At 44.8% G+C, this 20,092-nt stretch overlaps 1 protein-coding gene across 8 annotated transcripts in view; it reads left to right on the top strand.

Annotated features, from left to right (window-relative positions):
- Positions 1–20,092, top strand: part of dctn1b (dynactin 1b) — a 167,293-nt gene that overhangs the window by 55,696 nt on the left and 91,505 nt on the right. For 5 of the 8 annotated variants that reach the window (XR_006657597.1, XM_041854444.2, XM_041854443.2 and 2 more), the window contains exon 6: positions 12,690–12,707. The exons of 2 other annotated variants lie outside the window; for them this stretch is intronic. Coding sequence is in view for 5 of the 6 variants with exons in the window: in XM_041854444.2 (XP_041710378.1) it covers positions 12,690–12,707 (18 nt within the window). In the remaining variant the exon portion in view is untranslated. Of the gene's footprint in view, positions 1–11,839; positions 12,122–12,205; positions 12,708–20,092 lie in introns of those variants that run through there. One more of the 8 variants, XM_041854448.2, reaches the window with a different exon arrangement.

Below are 20,092 nucleotides of genomic sequence, written 5' to 3'. Positions count from 1 at the left end.
AATACATCCACAGGTACACCTCCAGTTGACTCAAATGATGTCAATTAGCCTATCAGAAGCTTCTAAAGCCATGACATCATTTTCTGGAATTTTCCAAGCTGTTTAAAGGCACAGTCAACTTAGTGTATATAAACTTCTGACCCACTGGAATTGTGATACGTAAATTATAAGTGAAGTAATCTGTCTGTTAACAATTGTTGGAAAAATTACTTGTGTCATGCACAAAGTAGATGTCCTAACCGACTTGCCAAAACTATAGTTTGTTAACAAGAAATTTGTGGAGTGGTTGAAAAATGAGTTTTAATGACTCCAACCTAAGTTTATGTAAACTTCCGAGTTCAACTGTATTTAGTGATGTCATGATGACACACTTGACTCCAGAGTTGTGTGTTCTGAAGCGTTACTATAGTGATTTTTTAGAGGAAGTAGAAGTTGTTGACGCTGCCTGCCTTGTGTTGTTGTTGTTGTTGTTGTCAGCAGTGTTCTGTCTGCTAAGTGTCCTGGTGGTGTTATGACAGTAATCCTACCCCTCTATGGCTTACTGTGGGGGTATCTATTACATCGGCATTGTGGAGAAGGGCAACCGCACCGCCCGCATCATCGACAAACCACGAATCATCGAGGTCGCTCCTCAGCTCTCCACACAGAATGTCAACCCCACACCCGGCGCAACCTCATAATACCTCCCCCCTGCAATGCAGACCGGAACCACAGAGCTCGGCCGAGTTTTTTTTTGACTCATTCTAGAAAACCATCCTAGAGTGTGTCAAATGTATACACGTACACTACCGTTCAAAAGTTTGGGGTCACTTAGAAATGTCCTTGTTTTCTAAAGAAAAACTCAATTGGTAGAGCATTGGTAGAGCATGGCGCTTGTAACGCCAGGGTAGTGGGTTCGATCCCCGGGACCACCCATACGTAAAAATGTATGCACACATGACCGTAAGTCGCTTTGGATAAAAGCGTCTGCTAAATGGCATATTATTATTATTATTATTATTATTACTGTGGGGTATCTCTCTGTGGGGTATCTCTCTGTGGGGTATCTCTGTGGGGTATCTCTCTGTGGGGTATCTCTGTGGGGTATCTCTCTGTGGGGTATCTCTGTGGGGTATCTCTCTGTGGGGTATCTCTCTGTGGGGTATCTCTGTGGGGTATCTCTCTGTGGGGTATCTCTGTGGGGTATCTCTCTGTGGGGTATCTCTGTGGGGTATCTCTCTGTGGGGTATCTCTCTGTGGGGTATCTCTGTGGGGTATCTCTCTGTGGGGTATCTCTCCATCTCTGTCCATCCTTCCATTCCCAGGACACTGACCTCAGATACAGTGATTTCACCCTGCTGCTGTTGCTTTTAGAGGGGTAACATGATACCTCCATTCATCCCCATCTTCACTCATCCCTCAGTCCATCCCCTAGTTCATCCCCCTGTCCTCTTTCTGTCCATCTCTCCATCTACCTCTTCTCCCCCCTGCGCTTTAGTAAGAGACTTCAGTCTGCTCTGGCCCAGTAACCTAGACTAGATACACCATCTGCTGCTTCCATAGATTAAACGGATCGTTTGCTTTCACTTGTACTTGGTTTTCTTTACTATTGGACAGCCTTATTCCAAAACAGTTATTTATGTTATATTAATCTCAGAGTATTTTTGATATGAATAATGTCAGAGGGGGGTAATAACTAGTTAGTAGTACAGGGGGGGGTAATAACTAGTTAGTAGTAGAGAGGGGGGTAATAACTAGTTAGTAGTACAGAGGGGGTAATAACTAGTTAGTAGTAGAGAGGGGGTAATAACTAGTTAGTAGTACAGAGGGGGTAATAACTAGTTAGTAGTAGAGAGGGGGGTAATAACTAGTTAGTAGTACAGAGGGTGGGTAATAACTAGTTAGTAGTAGAGAGAGGGGGTAATAACTAGTTAGTAGTACAGAGGGGGTAATAACTAGTTAGTAGTACAGAGGGGGGTAATAACTAGTTAGTAGTAGAGAGGGTGGGTAATAACTAGTTAGTAGTAGAGAGAGGGGGGTAATAACTAGTTAGTAGTACAGAGGGTGTAATAACTAGTTAGTAGTACAGAGGGGGTAATAACTAGTTAGTAGTACAGAGGGGGGGTAATAACTAGTTAGTAGTACAGAGGGTGGGTAATAACTAGTTAGTAGTAGAGAGGGGGTAATAACTAGTTAGTAGTAGAGAGGGTGTAATAACTAGTTAGTAGTACAGAGGGGGTAATAACTAGTTAGTAGTACAGAGGGGGGTAATAACTAGTTAGTAGTAGAGAGGGTTGGTAATAACTAGTTAGTAGTACAGAGGGTGGGTAATAACTAGTTAGTAGTACAGAGGGGGGGGTAATAACTGAGTTAGTAGTACAGAGGGGGGTAATAACTAGTTAGTAGTACAGAGGGGGGGGTAATAACTAGTTAGTAGTACAGAGGGGGGGTAATAACTAGTTAGTAGTAGAGAGGGGGGTAATAACTAGTTAGTAGTAGAGAGGGGTAATAACTAGTTAGTAGTACAGAGGGGGTAATAACTAGTTAGTAGTAGAGAGGGGGTAATAACTAGTTAGTAGTACAGAGGGGGTAATAACTAGTTAGTAGTAGAGAGGGGGGTAATAACTAGTTAGTAGTACAGAGGGTGGGTAATAACTAGTTAGTAGTAGAGAGGGGGTAATAACTAGTTAGTAGTACAGAGGGGGTAATAACTAGTTAGTAGTACAGAGGGGGGTAATAACTAGTTAGTAGTAGAGAGGGTGGGTAATAACTAGTTAGTAGTAGAGAGGGGGTAATAACTAGTTAGTAGTACAGAGGGTGTAATAACTAGTTAGTAGTACAGAGGGGGTAATAACTAGTTAGTAGTACAGAGGGGGGGGGGTAATAACTAGTTAGTAGTACAGAGGGTGGGTAATAACTAGTTAGTAGTAGAGAGGGGGTAATAACTAGTTAGTAGTAGAGAGGGTGTAATAACTAGTTAGTAGTACAGAGGGGGTAATAACTAGTTAGTAGTACAGAGGGGGGTAATAACTAGTTAGTAGTAGAGAGGGTTGGTAATAACTAGTTAGTAGTACAGAGGGTGGGTAATAACTAGTTAGTAGTACAGAGGGGGGGTAATAACTAGTTAGTAGTACAGAGGGGGGTAATAACTAGTTAGTAGTACAGAGGGGGGGTAATAACTAGTTAGTAGTACAGAGGGGGGGTAATAACTAGTTAGTAGTAGAGAGGGGGTAATAACTAGTTAGTAGTAGAGAGGGGGTAATAACTAGTTAGTAGTACAGAGGGGGGGGTAATAACTAGTTAGTAGTAGAGAGGGGGGTAATAACTAGTTAGTAGTACAGAGGGGGTAATAACTAGTTAGTAGTAGAGAGGGGGTAATAACTAGTTAGTAGTACAGAGGGTGGGTAATAACTAGTTAGTAGTAGAGAGGGGGGTAATAACTAGTTAGTAGTACAGAGGGTGTAATAACTAGTTAGTAGTACAGAGGGGGGTAATAACTAGTTAGTAGTACAGAGGGGGGGTAATAACTAGTTAGTAGTAGAGAGGGTTGGTAATAACTAGTTAGTAGTACAGAGGGTGGGTAATAACTAGTTAGTAGTACAGAGGGGGGGGTAATAACTAGTTAGTAGTACAGAGGGGGGGTAATAACTAGTTAGTAGTACAGAGGGGGGTAATAACTAGTTAGTAGTACAGAGGGGGGGGGTAATAACTAGTTAGTAGTAGAGAGGGGGGTAATAACTAGTTAGTAGTAGAGAGGGGTAATAACTAGTTAGTAGTACAGAGGGGGGTAATAACTAGTTAGTAGTAGAGAGGGGGGGTAATAACTAGTTAGTAGTACAGAGGGGGGTAATAACTAGTTAGTAGTAGAGAGGGGGGTAATAACTAGTTAGTAGTACAGAGGGTGGGTAATAACTAGTTAGTAGTAGAGAGGGGGTAATAACTAGTTAGTAGTACAGAGGGGGTAATAACTAGTTAGTAGTACAGAGGGGGGTAATAACTAGTTAGTAGTAGAGAGGGTGGGTAATAACTAGTTAGTAGTAGAGAGGGGGTAATAACTAGTTAGTAGTACAGAGGGTGTAATAACTAGTTAGTAGTACAGAGGGGGTAATAACTAGTTAGTAGTACAGAGGGGGGGTAATAACTAGTTAGTAGTAGAGAGGGTGGGTAATAACTAGTTAGTAGTAGAGAGGGGGTAATAACTAGTTAGTAGTAGAGAGGGTGTAATAACTAGTTAGTAGTACAGAGGGGGTAATAACTAGTTAGTAGTACAGAGGGGGGAATAACAGTAGTAGTAGAGGGTTGGGTAATAACTAGTTAGTAGTACAGAGGGTGGGTAATAACTAGTTAGTAGTACAGAGGGGGTAATAACTAGTTAGTAGTACAGAGGGGGGGTAATAACTAGTTAGTAGTACAGAGGGGGGGTAATAACTAGTTAGTAGTACAGAGGGGGGTAATAACTAGTTAGTAGTAGAGAGGGGGGTAATAACTAGTTAGTAGTAGAGAGGGGGTAATAACTAGTTAGTAGTACAGAGGGGGGTAATAACTAGTTAGTAGTAGAGAGGGGGGTAATAACTAGTTAGTAGTACAGAGGGGGGTAATAACTAGTTAGTAGTAGAGAGGGGGTAATAACTAGTTAGTAGTACAGAGGGTGGGTAATAACTAGTTAGTAGTAGAGAGGGGGTAATAACTAGTTAGTAGTACAGAGGGGGTAATAACTAGTTAGTAGTACAGAGGGGGGTAATAACTAGTTAGTAGTAGAGAGGGTGGGTAATAACTAGTTAGTAGTAGAGAGGGGGTAATAACTAGTTAGTAGTACAGAGGGTGTAATAACTAGTTAGTAGTACAGAGGGGGTAATAACTAGTTAGTAGTACAGAGGGGGGGTAATAACTAGTTAGTAGTACAGAGGGTGGGTAATAACTAGTTAGTAGTAGAGAGGGGGGGTAATAACTAGTTAGTAGTACAGAGGGGGGTAATAACTAGTTAGTAGTACAGAGGGGGGTAATAACTAGTTAGTAGTAGAGAGGGGGGTAATAACTAGTTAGTAGTACAGAGGGGGGTAATAACTAGTTAGTAGTAGAGAGGGGGGTAATAACTAGTTAGTAGTACAGAGGGTGGGTAATAACTAGTTAGTAGTAGAGAGGGGGGTAATAACTAGTTAGTAGTAGAGAGGGGGTAATAACTAGTTAGTAGTACAGAGGGTGGGTAATAACTAGTTAGTAGTACAGAGGGGGGTAATAACTAGTTAGTAGTACAGAGAGAGGGGGGGTAATAACTAGTTAGTAGTACAGAGGGGGTAATAACTAGTTAGTAGTACAGAGGGGGGTAATAACTAGTTAGTAGTACAGAGGGGGTAATAACTAGTTAGTAGTACAGAGGGTGGGTAATAACTAGTTAGTAGTAGAGAGGGGGGTAATAACTAGTTAGTAGTACAGAGGGTGTAATAACTAGTTAGTAGTACAGAGGGGGGTAATAACTAGTTAGTAGTACAGAGGGGGGTAATAACTAGTTAGTAGTACAGAGGGTGGGTAATAACTAGTTAGTAGTACAGAGGGTGGGTAATAACTAGTTAGTAGTACAGAGTGGGGTAATAACTAGTTAGTAGTACAGAGGGGGGTTAATAACTAGTTAGTAGTACAGAGGGTGGGTAATAACTAGTTAGTAGTACAGAGGGGGGTAATAACTAGTTAGTAGTAGAGAGGGGGTAATAACTAGTTAGTAGTACAGAGGGGGTAATAACTAGTTAGTAGTAGAGAGGGTGGGTAATAACTAGTTAGTAGTACAGAGGAGGGTAATAACTAGTTAGTAGTACAGAGGGGGTAATAACTAGTTAGTAGTAGAGAGAGGGGTAATAACTAGTTAGTAGTACAGAGGGGGGGTAATAACTAGTTAGTAGTACAGAGGGGGTAATAACTAGTTAGTAGTAGAGAGGGGGTAATAACTAGTTAGTAGTACAGAGGGGTAATAACTAGTTAGTAGTACAGAGGGGGGGTAATAACTAGTTAGTAGTACAGAGGGTGGGTAATAACTAGTTAGTAGTAGAGAAGGGGGTAATAACTAGTTAGTAGTACAGAGGGGTAATAACGAGTTAGTAGTACAGAGGGGGGGTAATAACTAGTTAGTAGTACAGAGGGTGGGTAATAACTAGTTAGTAGTAGAGAGGGGGGTAATAACTAGTTAGTAGTACAGAGGGTGGGTAATAACTAGTTAGTAGTAGAGAGGGGGGGTAATAACTAGTTAGTAGTAGAGAGGTGGGTAATAACTAGTTAGTAGTACAGAGGGGTAATAACTAGTTAGTAGTACAGGGGGGTAATAACTAGTTAGTAGTACAGAGGGTGGGTAATAACTAGTTAGTAGTAGAGAGGGGGGGGTAATAACTAGTTAGTAGTACAGAGGGGGGTAATAACTAGTTAGTAGTACAGAGGTGGGTAATAACTAGTTAGTAGTAGAGAGGGGGGTAATAACTAGTTAGTAGTACAGAGGGGGTAATAACTAGTTAGTAGTACAGAGGGTGGGTAATAACTAGTTAGTAGTACAGAGGGGGGTAATAACTAGTTAGTAGTACAGAGGGGGTAATAACTAGTTAGTAGTACAGAGGGGGGTAATAACTAGTTAGTAGTAGAGAGGGTGGGTAATAACTAGTTAGTAGTAGAGAGGTGGGTAATAACTAGTTAGTAGTAGAGAGGGTGGGTAATAACTAGTTAGTAGTAGAGAGGGTGGGTAATAACTAGTTAGTAGTACAGAGGGTGGGTAATAACTAGTTAGTAGTACAGAGGGTGGGTAATAACTAGTTAGTAGTACAGAGGGGGGTAATAACTAGTTAGTAGTAGAGAGGGGGGTAATAACTAGTTAGTAGTACAGAGGGGGGTAATAACTAGTTAGTAGTAGAGGGGGGGTAATAACTAGTTAGTAGTACAGAGGGGGGGTAATAACTAGTTAGTAGTACAGAGGGTGGGTAATAACTAGTTAGTAGTACAGAGGGGGGGGTAATAACTAGTTAGTAGTACAGAGGGTGGGTAATAACTAGTTAGTAGTAGAGAGGGGGTAATAACTAGTTAGTAGTACAGAGGGGGTAATAACTAGTTAGTAGTACAGAGGGGTAATAACTAGTTAGTAGTACAGAGGGGGGTAATAACTAGTTAGTAGTAGAGAGGGGGTAATAACTAGTTAGTAGTACAGAGGGGGGGTAATAACTAGTTAGTAGTACAGAGGGGGGTAATAACTAGTTAGTAGTAGAGAGGGGGGGTAATAACTAGTTAGTAGTACAGAGGGGGGTAATAACTAGTTAGTAGTACAGAGGGTGGGTAATAACTAGTTAGTAGTAGAGAGGGGGGGTAATAACTAGTTAGTAGTACAGAGGGGGGGTAATAACTAGTTAGTAGTACAGAGGGTGGGTAATAACTAGTTAGTAGTAGAGAGGGGGGTAATAACTAGTTAGTAGTACAGAGGGGGGGTAATAACTAGTTAGTAGTACAGAGGGGGGTAATAACTAGTTAGTAGTAGATAGTGTGGGTAATAACTAGTTAGTAGTACAGAGGGGGGTAATAACTCGTTAGTAGTAGAGAGGGTGGGTAATAACTAGTTAGTAGTAGAGAGGGTGGGTAATAACTAGTTAGTAGTAGAGAGGGTGGGTAATAACTAGTTAGTAGTACAGAGGGTGGGTAATAACTAGTTAGTAGTACAGAGGGTTGGTAATAACTAGTTAGTAGTGCAGAGGGGGGGTAATAACTAGTTAGTAGTACCGAGGGGGGGTAATAACTAGTTAGTAGTAGAGAGGGTGGGTAATAACTAGTTAGTAGTACAGAGGGGGTAATAACTAGTTAGTAGTACAGAAGGTGGGTAATAACTAGTTAGTAGTACAGAGGGGGTAATAACTAGTTAGTAGTACAGAGGGGGGTAATAACTAGTTAGTAGTACAGAGGGGGGTAATAACTAGTTAGTAGTACAGAGGGGGGGTAATAACTAGTTAGTAGTACAGAGGGTGGGTAATAACTAGTTAGTAGTACAGAGGGTTGGTAATAACTAGTTAGTAGTACAGAGGGTGGGTAATAACTAGTTAGTAGTACAGAGGGGGGGTAATAACTAGTTAGTAGTACAGAGGGGGGGTAATAACTAGTTAGTAGTAGAGAGGGGGGTAATAACTAGTTAGTAGTACAGAGGGTGGGTAATAACTAGTTAGTAGTAGAGAGGGTGGGTAATAACTAGTTAGTAGTAGAGAGGGGGGGGTAATAACTAGTTAGTAGTACCGAGGGGGGGTAATAACTAGTTAGTAGTAGAGAGGGTGGGTAATAACTAGTTAGTAGTACGGAGGGGGTAATAACTAGTTAGTAGTACAGAAGGTGGGTAATAACTAGTTAGTAGTACAGAGGGGGTAATAACTAGTTAGTAGTACAGAGGGGGGTAATAACTAGTTAGTAGTACAGAGGGGGGTAATAACTAGTTAGTAGTACAGAGGGGGTAATAACTAGTTAGTAGTACAGAGGGTGGGTAATAACTAGTTAGTAGTACAGAGGGGGGTAATAACTAGTTAGTAGTACAGAGGGTGGGTAATAACTAGTTAGTAGTACAGAGGGGGGTAATAAGTAGTTAGTAGTACAGAGGGGGTAATAACTAGTTAGTAGTAGAGGGGGGGGTAATAACTAGTTAGTAGTACAGAGGGGGGTAATAACTAGTTAGTAGTACAGGGGGGTAATAACTAGTTAGTAGTACAGAGGGGGGGTAATAACTAGTTAGTAGTACAGAGGGGGGTAATAACTAGTTAGTAGTAGAGAGGGGGTAATAACTAGTTAGTAGTACAGAGGGGGTAATAACTAGTTAGTAGTACAGAGGGGGGGTAATAACTAGTTAGTAGTACAGAGGGGGGTAATAACTAGTTAGTAGTACAGAGGGGGGGGGGGGTAATAACTAGTTAGTAGTACAGAGGGTGGGTAATAACTAGTTAGTAGTAGAGAGGGGGGTAATAACTAGTTAGTAGTACAGAGGGTGGGTAATAACTAGTTAGTAGTAGAGAGGGTGGGTAATAACTAGTTAGTAGTACAGGGGGGTAATAACTAGTTAGTAGTACAGAGGGGGGTAATAACTAGTTAGTAGTACAGAGGGGGGTAATAACTAGTTAGTAGTAGAGAGGGGGTAATAACTAGTTAGTAGTAGAGAGGGGGTAATAACTAGTTAGTAGTACAGAGGGGTAATAACTAGTTAGTAGTAGAGAGGGGGGGGTAATAACTAGTTAGTAGTACAGAGGGTGGGTAGTAACTAGTTAGTAGTACAGAGGGGGGTAATAACTAGTTAGTAGTACAGAGGGGGGGTAATAACTAGTTAGTAGTACAGAGGGGGGTAATAACTAGTTAGTAGTACAGAGGGGGGGTAATAACTAGTTAGTAGTACAGAGGGTGGGTAATAACTAGTTAGTAGTACAGAGGGGGTAATAACTAGTTAGTAGTACAGAGGGGGGGGTAATAACTAGTTAGTAGTACAGAGGGTGGGTAATAACTAGTTAGTAGTACAGAGGGGGGGGTAATAACTAGTTAGTAGTACAGAGGGGGGGTAATAACTAGTTAGTAGTACAGAGGGTGGGTAATAACTAGTTAGTAGTACAGAGGGTGGGTAATAACTAGTTAGTAGTACAGAGGGTTGGTAATAACTAGTTAGTAGTAGAGGGGTGGGTAATAACTAGTTAGTAGTACAGAGGGTGGGTAATAACTAGTTAGTAGTAGAGAGGGGGGGTAATAACTAGTTAGTAGTAGAGAGGGGGGGTAATAACTAGTTAGTAGTACAGAGGGTGGGTAATAACTAGTTAGTAGTACCGAGGGTTGGTAATAACTAGTTAGTAGTAGAGGGGTGGGTAATAACTAGTTAGTAGTACAGAGGGTGGGTAATAACTAGTTAGTAGTAGAGAGGGGGGTAATAACTAGTTAGTAGTAGAGAGGGGGTAATAACTAGTTAGTAGTACAGAGGGTGGGTAATAACTAGTTAGTAGTAGAGAGGGTGGGTAATAACTAGTTAGTAGTAGAGGGGGGGTAATAACTAGTTAGTAGTACAGAGGGGGTAATAACTAGTTAGTAGTACAGAGGGGGGGTAATAACTAGTTAGTAGTAGAGAGGGGGGTAATAACTAGTTAGTAGTACAGAGGGGGTAATAACTAGTTAGTAGTAGAGAGGGGGGTAATAACTAGTTAGTAGTACAGAGGGTGGGTAATAACTAGTTAGTAGTACAGAGGGGGGGTAATAACTAGTTAGTAGTACAGAGGGTGGGTAATAACTAGTTAGTAGTAGAGAGGGTGGGTAATAACTAGTTAGTAGTAGAGAGGGGGGTAATAACTAGTTAGTAGTACAGAGGGTGGGTAATAACTAGTTAGTAGTACAGAGGGGGGGTAATAACTAGTTAGTAGTAGAGAGGGGGGTAATAACTAGTTAATAGTACAGAGGGTGGGTAATAACTAGTTAGTAGTAGAGAGGGTGGGTAATAACTAGTTAGTAGTAGAGAGGGGGGTAATAACTAGTTAGTAGTACAGAGGGTGGGGGGGGTAATAACTAGTTAGTAGTACAGGGGGGGGTAATAACTAGTTAGTAGTACAGAGGGTGGGTAATAACTAGTTAGTAGTACAGAGGGTGAGTAATAACTAGTTAGTAGTACAGAGGGTGGGTAATAACTAGTTAGTAGTACAGAGGGTGGTAATAACTAGTTAGTAGTACAGAGGGGGGTAATAACTAGTTAGTAGTACAGAGGGGGGGTAATAACTAGTTAGTAGTACAGAGGGTGGTAATAACTAGTTAGTAGTAGAGAGGGTGGGTAATAACTAGTTAGTAGTAGAGAGGGTGGGTAATAACTAGTTAGTAGTACAGAGGGTGGGAAGTAAAGCACAAATTCAGACTATAGTATCCTAATGAGTTGACCTTCTGGTACTGAACATAGAGAAAGGATACAGTACTGAGCTGCTGTCTAATAACACTGTCCATTCTCTCAGCAGACAGCAGACCATATGTCCATTCAGCTAACTGGCTGTTGATCTAATATATGCCATTTAGCAGACGCTTTTATCCAAAGGGACTTACAGTCATGCGTGTGTAAAGTACATCACGCTGCTAGCTTAGCGATTACCACTTCCTCCTGATTCGGCCCACCGAGGCTTGAACCCAGGACCTCTACCTTGCTATCACTCCCTCCTGAAGCGTTTTACCAGTCGGCGCCACGTGAAAAGCTATTCGGGGCGCAAGTGGCGACACTTCAGGCTGAGGAGTAAGTTTCACACATCCCCATGGGCTACACGTTGCTAGGATACAGGAGAGACTTGCATCAGTGCTACCCCTTACCCCTCCTCTACCCTCCCTTCAGTGTACTACCCCTCCCTCTGCTCATTTTAATTATCTCTCCCCCTCCCTCCCTCCTCCCTCCCCTCCTTCCCCCCTCTCCACATCTCCTCCCTTCTCCACATCTCCCACTCCCTCCCCTCTCTCCCCCTCTCACATCTCCTCACTCCCTCCCTCTCTCCCCCCTCTCCACATCTCCCACTCCCTCCCCTCTCCCCACTCCCTCCCCTCTCTCCCTCTCTCTTCTCCCTCCCCCTCTCCACCTCTCACATCTCCCACTCCCTCCCCTCTCTCCCCCTCTCCCATCTCCCACTCCCCCTCCTCTCTCCCCCTCTCACATCTCCCACTCCCTCCCCTCTCTCCCCCCTCTCCACATCTCCCACTCCCTCCCCTCTCCCCCTCTCCCACTCCCTCCCCTCTCTCTCTCTCCCTCCCCCTCTCCACCTCTCTCCCCTTCTCCACATCTCTCCTCCCTCCCCTCTCTCCCCCTCCCTCCTCCCTCCCCTCTCTCCACCTCCCTCTCCCCACCTCTCTCCTCCTTCCCTCTCTCACACACTCACTCCTCCCTCTTCTCTGTCCATCTATCTGGGACGGGGGCAGAGTAATGATGTAATGTACGAGCAGGGTAGTGGTTGGCAGATCACCATGAGCACAAGAGGAGAGAGAAAAAGAGAGAGAGAAAGAGAAAGGGAGGGACACAGAGAGCAGGAGAGAGGGAGAGAGAGAGCAGAAGAGGGGAGGTTTCTCTGTGTGAGCAGAGCAGAACGGTGGATGGTGAACAGAACAGGGTTAGCTTTTGCAGATCAGAGAGAGAATTAATCAGCCAGAGAGGAGGAAGGTCTGAGGAAGGATACTAAACAATCTGGCAACCCAACCCTGTATCCCGGACAGAAACAGAAAGGACTAAACAGAGAGGAGGAAGGTCTGAGGAAGGATACTAAACAATCTGGCAACCCAACCCTGTATCCCGGACAGAAACAGAAAGGACTAAACAGAGAGGACTATAGAGGGACTTGGCTGGGAGAAAGAAAGGAGCCCTGATCTGCGGCCATTTGCACTGGGCTGCAGCTTCCTTCCCTGTCTGAGCTGAACAGAGCTGCTACTGCCTGTTGGTTGTCTGTCTGACTACCTCACTGACTGGCTGCCTGCCTGACTACCTCACTGACTGGCTGCCTGCCTGACTACCTCACTGACTGGCTGCCTGCCTGACCGTCTGTCTGTCTGTCTGTCTGTCTGTCTGACCGTCTGTGTCTGTCTGTCTGACCATCTGTGTGCTCTCGCAATGGCACTGTGTAACTGAGTATTTCTCGTCCTAGTGTGTGTGTGACCGTGTGTGTGTGTGACCGTGTGTGTGTGTGTGTGACCGTGTGTGTGTGTCTTCTTCTTTTACCAATATGATGAGACAGACTCCGCCCCCCAGGAAGGTACAGACCACCATCTGATTATGTTTATTATGGGATGTTGTTGTTGTTGTCATCTATTAGTTGGTCAGTTTGTGTTGGCAGAGCTGTGATCTAGATTGGTGCTTAACTCATGCTTCATTTCATTATGAGGATTATATAAACGTGTGTCTGTTTGATATTGTTGTTGTATAATGATCTGCCAATATAGAATATTGCGTCTGGGTTATGTTAACAGCTCATTAATGAGTGCAGCTTGATAGGATCATGCCTTGCGGTGTTTGGGTCAATTCCAGTCAATTCAGGAAGCACACTGACATTTCAGTGCTTCAATGCTTTTCAATGAGGAAATTTGGAATTATAATTTGGTTAACTTTCTGAATTGACTGGCTTTGAAATGGAATTGACCCCAACCCTGATGCCTTGTCATCTTGCTGTATTGCCACTATCTGGTTTTCAATCTGTACAGTTGATAGTTCATAGATGCTTCTACTGTGAAACTTCATACATTTATGTTTACATTTTAGTCATTTTAGTCATTACATCTGATCCAGACTGATTTACAGCGACTTACAAACTGTTTTATAACGGACCAATTTACATACCAGTCCAAAATACTACCTAGCTGTTTTATAAGAGCTGTGTTGGAGAGACAGTTGTTTTCGTATTATTATTTCGAGATGACTGTGGTGTTTTTATGAAATATAGCCACATGCCCCCACTTTAATTCTAATCTCAAGGTATTATGTCCTTATTTATATAAGGAGGAGGACTTGCCTCACTGTGACATCATATAATCTTTGTTACAGTATCACAGATACGAGAGGTTGACCAGGTCAAAAGCGTCAGCCAATAGAGAGGAGGTGGTTCTTTGGCCCTGTAGTTTGATGGCATGTGGCCATATTAACCTGATGGATGGGTATTTGCTCTATTCATTGGTTATATGTATATCCTGATCCAGATGATGGCATGACAACACTCTTCAGGTGCCCATATTCTATGTTGAACCTAAAAGGGTTCTACGGCTGTCCCTATAGGATAACCTTTTGAAGAAACCTTTTTGGTTCCAGGTAGAACTCTTTTGGTTCCAGGTAGAACCCTTTTTGGTTCCAGGTAGAACTCTTTTGGTTCCAGGTAGAACTCTTTTGGTTCCAGGTAAAAACCCTTTTGGGTTCCATGAGGAACCCTTTCAACAGAGGGTTCTACCTGGAACCAAAAAGGGTTCTCCTATGGGGACATCTGAAGAACCCATTTGGAACCCATTTTTTCTAACAGTGTAGTGATCTAACTAAATCCCCTGAGCGGGGTTAGAGTAGTAGGGGGTTAAGGTTCACCCCCCCCTTGTCTGTATTGGACATATTGTTTCCCCCTCCAGACACAATGCATTCATTTATCAGACAGACGCTGGTGGTACCAGTCATTTATCAGGCAGACGCTGGTGGTACCAGTCATATATCAGACAGACGCTGGTGGTACCAGTCATTTATCAGGCAGACGCTGGTGGTACCAGTCATATATCAGACAGACGCTGGTGGTACCAGTCATTTATCAGACAGACGCTGGTGGTACCAGTCATATATCAGACAGACGCTGGTGGTACCAGTCATATATCAGACAGACGCTGGTGGTACCAGTCATTTATCAGACAGACGCTGGTGGTACCAGTCATTATCAGACAGACGCTGGTGGTACCAGTCATATATCAGACAGACGCTGGTGGTACCAGTCATTTATCAGACAGACGCTGGTGGTACCAGTCATATATCAGACAGACGCTGGTGGTACCAGTCATATATCAGACAGACGCTGGTGGTACCAGTCATATATCAGACAGAGCGCTGGTGGTACCAGTCATATATCAGACAGACGCTGGTGGTACCAGTCATTTATCAGACAGACGCTGGTGGTACCAGTCATTTATCAGGCAGACGCTGGTGGTACCAGTCATATATCAGACAGACGCTGGTGGTACCAGTCATTTATCAGGCAGACGCTGGTGGTACCAGTCATATATCAGACAGACGCTGGTGGTACCAGTCATTTATCAGACAGACGCTGGTGGTACCAGTCATATATCAGACAGACGCTGGTGGTACCAGTCATATATCAGACAGACGCTGGTGGTACCAGTCATTTATCAGACAGACGCTGGTGGTACCAGTCATATATCAGACAGACGCTGGTGGTACCAGTCATTTATCAGACAGACGCTGGTGGTACCAGTCATATATCAGACAGACGCTGGTGGTACCAGTCATTTATCAGACAGACGCTGGTGGTACCAGTCATATATCAGACAGACGCTGGTGGTACCAGTCATTTATCAGACAGACGCTGGTGGTACCAGTCATTTATATCAGACAGACGCTGGTGGTACCAGTCATTTATCAGACAGACGCTGGTGGTACCAGTCATATATCAGACAGACGCTGGTGGTACCAGTCATTTATCAGACAGACGCTGGTGGTACCAGTCATATATCAGACAGACGCTGGTGGTACCAGTCATTTATCAGACAGACGCTGGTGGTACCAGTCATTTATCAGACAGACGCTGGTGGTACCAGTCATTTATCAGACAGAGCGCTGGTGGTACCAGTCATATATCAGACAGACGCTGGTGGTACCAGTCATTTATCAGACAGACGCTGGTGGTACAGACAGTCATATATCAGACAGACGCTGGTGGTACCAGTCATTTATCAGACAGACGCTGGTGGTACCAGTCATTTATCAGACAGACGCTGGTGGTACCAGTCATTTATCAGACAGACGCTGGTGGTACCAGTCATTTATCAGACAGACTCTGGTGGTACCAGTCATTTATCAGACAGACGCTGGTGGTACCAGTCATTTATCAGACAGACGCTGGTGGTACCAGTCATATATCAGACAGAACGCTGGTGGTACCAGTCATATATCAGACAGACGCTGGTGGTACCAGTCATTTATCAGACAGACGCTGGTGGTACCAGTCATTTATCAGACAGACGCTGGTGGTACCAGTCATTTATCAGACAGACGCTGGTGGTACCAGTCATATATCAGACAGACGCTGGTGGTACCAGTCATTTATCAGACAGACGCTGGTGGTACCAGTCATATATCAGACAGACGCTGGTGGTACCAGTCATATATCAGACAGACGCTGGTGGTACCAGTCATTTATCAGACAGACGCTGGTGGTACCAGTCATTTATCAGACAGACGCTGGTGGTACCAGTCATATATCAGACAGACGCTGGTGGTACCAGTCATTTATCAGACAGACGCGCTGGTGGTACCAGTCATTTATCAGACAGGCGCTGGTGGTACCAGTCATATATCAGACAGACGCTGGTGGTACCAGTCATATATCAGACAGACGCTGGTGGTACCAGTCATTTATCAGACAGACGCTGGTGGTACCAGTCATATATCAGACAGACGCTGGTGGTACCAGTCATTTATCAGACAGACGCTGGTGGTACCAGTCATATATCAGACAGACGCTGGTGGTACCAGTCATATATCAGACAGACGCTGGTGGTACCAGTCATATATCAGACAGACGCTGGTGGTACCAGTCATTTATCAGACAGACGCTGGTGGTACCAGTCATATATCAGACAGACGCTGGTGGTACCAGTCATTTATCAGACAGACGCTGGTGGTACCAGTCATTTATCAGACAGACGCTGGTGGTACCAGTCATTATATCAGACAGACGCTGGTGGTACCAGTCATTTATCAGACAGACGCTGGTGGTACCAGTCATATATCAGACAGACGCTGGTGGTACCAGTCATTTATCAGACGACGCTGGTGGTACCAGTCATTTATCAGACAGACGCTGGTGGTACCAGTCATATATCAGACAGACGCTGGTGGTACCAGTCATTTATCAGACAGACGCTGGTGGTACCAGTCATTTATCAGACAGACGCTGGTGGTACCCAGTCATATATCAGACAGACGCTGGTGGTACCAGTCATATATCAGACAGACGCTGGTGGTACCAGTCATTTATCAGACAGACGCTGGTGGTACCAGTCATATATCAGACAGACGCTGGTGGTACCAGTCATTTATCAGACAGACGCTGGTGGTACCAGTCATTTATCAGACAGACGCTGGTGGTACCAGTCATATATCAGACAGACGCTGGTGGTACCAGTCATATCAATCAGACAGCTGGTGGTACCAGTCATTTATCAGACAGACGCTGGTGGTACCAGTCATATATCAGACAGACGCTGGTGGTACCAGTCATTTATCAGACAGACGGCTGGTGGTACCAGTCATTTATCAGACAGACGCTGGTGGTACCAGTCATATATCAGACAGACGCTGGTGGTACCAGTCATTTATCAGACAGACGGCTGGTGGTACCAGTCATTTATCAGACAGACGCGGCGGGTGGTACCAGTCATATATCAGACAGACGCTGGTGGTACCAGTCATATATCAGACAGACGCTGGTGGTACCAGTCATTTATCAGACAGACGCTGGTGGTACCAGTCATATATCAGACAGACGCTGGTGGTACCAGTCATTTATCAGACAGACGCTGGTGGTACCAGTCATTTATCAGACAGACGCTGGTGGTACCAGTCATTTATCAGACAGACGCTGGTGGTACCAGTCATATATCAGACAGACGCTGGTGGTACCAGTCATTTATCAGACAGACGCTGGTGGTACCAGTCATATATCAGACAGACGCTGGTGGTACCAGTCATATATCAGACAGACGCTGGTGGTACCGAGTCATTTATCAGACAGACGCTGGTGGTACCAGTCATTTATCAGACAGACGCTGGTGGTACCAGTCATTTATCAGACAGACTCTGGTGGTACCAGTCATTTATCAGACAGACGCTGGTGGTACCAGTCATTTATCAGACAGACGCTGGTGGTACCAGTCATATATCAGACAGACGCTGGTGGTACCAGTCATATATCAGACAGACGCTGGTGGTACCAGTCATTTATCAGACAGACGCTGGTGGTACCAGTCATTTATCAGACAGACTCTGGTGGTACCAGTCATTTATCAGACAGACGCTGGTGGTACCAGTCATATATCAGACAGACGCTGGTGGTACCAGTCATTTATCAGACAGACGCTGGTGGTACCAGTCATTTATCAGACAGACGCTGGTGGTACCAGTCATATATCAGACAGACGCTGGTGGTACCAGTCATTTATCAGACAGACGCTGGTGGTACCAGTCATTTATCAGACAGACGCTGGTGGTACCAGTCATATATCAGACAGACGCTGGTGGTACCAGTCATTTATCAGACAGACGCTGGTGGTACCAGTCATTTATCAGACAGACGCTGGTGGTACCAGTCATATATCAGACAGACGCTGGTGGTACCAGTCATATATCAGACAGACGCTGGTGGTACCAGTCATTTATCAGACAGCGCTGGCGGTACCAGTATATCAGAAGACGCTGGTGGTACCAGTCATTTATCAGACAGACGCTGGTGGTACCAGTCATTTATCAGACAGACGCTGGTGGTACCAGTCATATATCAGACAGACGCTGGTGGTACCAGTCATATATCAGACAGACGCTGGTGGTACCAGTCATTTATCAGACAGACGCTGGTGGTACCAGTCATATATCAGACAGACGCTGGTGGTACCAGTCATTTATCAGACAGACGCTGGTGGTACCAGTCATTTATCAGACAGACGCTGGTGGTACCAGTCATATATCGGACAGACGCTGGTGGTACCAGTCATTTATCAGACAGACGCTGGTGGTACCAGTCATTTATCAGACAGACGCTGGTGGTACCAGTCATATATCAGACAGACGCTGGTGGTACCAGTCATATATCAGACAGACGCTGGTGGTACCAGTCATTTATCAGACAGACGCTGGTGGTACCAGTCATATATCAGACAGACGCTGGTGGTACCAGTCATTTATCAGACAGACGCTGGTGGTACCAGTCATTTATCAGACAGACGCTGGTGGTACCAGTCATATATCAGACAGACGCTGGTGGTACCAGTCATATATCAGACAGACGCTGGTGGTACCAGTCATATATCAGACAGACTCTGTCTCTCTGAGGTTGAACCATGTGTGTCCAGAGACCAACAGCCAGACACAAGGCTTCCAACAGCCAGACACAAGGCTTCCAACAGCCAGACACAAGGCTTCCAACAGCCAGACACAAGGCTTCCAACAGCCAGACACAAGGCTTCCAACAGCCAGACACAAGGCTTCCAACAGCCAGACACAAGGCTTCCAACAGCCAGACACAAGGCTTCCAACAGCCAGACACAAGGCTTCCAACAGCCAGACACAAGGCTTCCAACAGCCAGACACAAGGCTTCCAACAGCCAGACACAAGGCTTCCAACAGCCAGACACAAGGCTTCCAACAGCCAGACACAAGGCTTCCAACAGCCAGACACAAGGCTTCCAACAGCCAGACACAAGGCTTCCAACAGCCAGACACAAGGCTTCCAACAGCCAGACACAAGGCTTCCAACAGCCAGACACAAGGCTTCCAACAGCCAGACACAAGGCTTCCAACAGCCAGACACAAGGCTTCCAACAGCCAGACACAAGGCTTCCAACAGCCAGACACAAGGCTTCCAACAGCCAGACACAAGGCTTCCAACAGCCAGACACAAGGCTTCCAACAGCCAGAAACAAGGCTTCCAACAGCCAGACACAAGGCTTCCAACAGCCAGACACAAGGCTTCCAACAGCCAGACACAAGGCTTCCAACAGCCAGACACAAGGCTTCCAACAGCCAGACACAAGGCTTCCAACAGCCAGACACAAGGCTTCCAACAGCCAGACACAAGGCTTCCAACAGCCAGACACAAGGCTTTCAGGAGGAATGTTAGAACAAGTGTGGTGTCCTGTTCATCCTGCTATAACCTGTTATAACCTGTTCATCCTGCTATAACCTGTTCATCCTGCTATAACCTGTTCATCCTGCTATAACCTGTTATAACCTGTTCATCCTGCTATAACCTGTTCATCCTGCTATAACCTGTTCATCCTGCTATAACCTGTTCATCCTGCTATAACCTGTTCATCCTGCTATAACCTGTTCATCCTGCTATAACCTGTTGTAAATGTAAAGATGAGAGTCATGCTTTAGACGACATGTGATGTGGTTTTCAGAAAGTGGCAATGAAGGACTTCTCATCTTGTCCTCATCAGCTGATCTGACTGTATTGAGTTATACCTGGTGTCAGCATGCCACTAACCCTTGTGTTGGTACCTTTTCTCCTTTCTCCTCTCCTCTCCTCTCTTCTCCTCTCCTCTCCTCTCCTCTCCTCTCCCTCTCCTCCCCTCCCTCCCTCCTCTCCTCTCCTCTCCTCTCCCCTCCCCCTCCCCTCCTCCCCTCCCTCCTCTCCCTCTCCTCCCCTCCCTCCTCTCCTCT

The sequence above is a fragment of the Coregonus clupeaformis genome, chromosome 29 (assembly GCF_020615455.1).
Source record: "Coregonus clupeaformis isolate EN_2021a chromosome 29, ASM2061545v1, whole genome shotgun sequence".
Lineage (NCBI taxonomy): Eukaryota > Metazoa > Chordata > Actinopteri > Salmoniformes > Salmonidae > Coregonus > Coregonus clupeaformis.
Note: the sequence above shows the minus strand (reverse complement) of the source record. Positions and strands in the feature narration are given on the sequence as shown.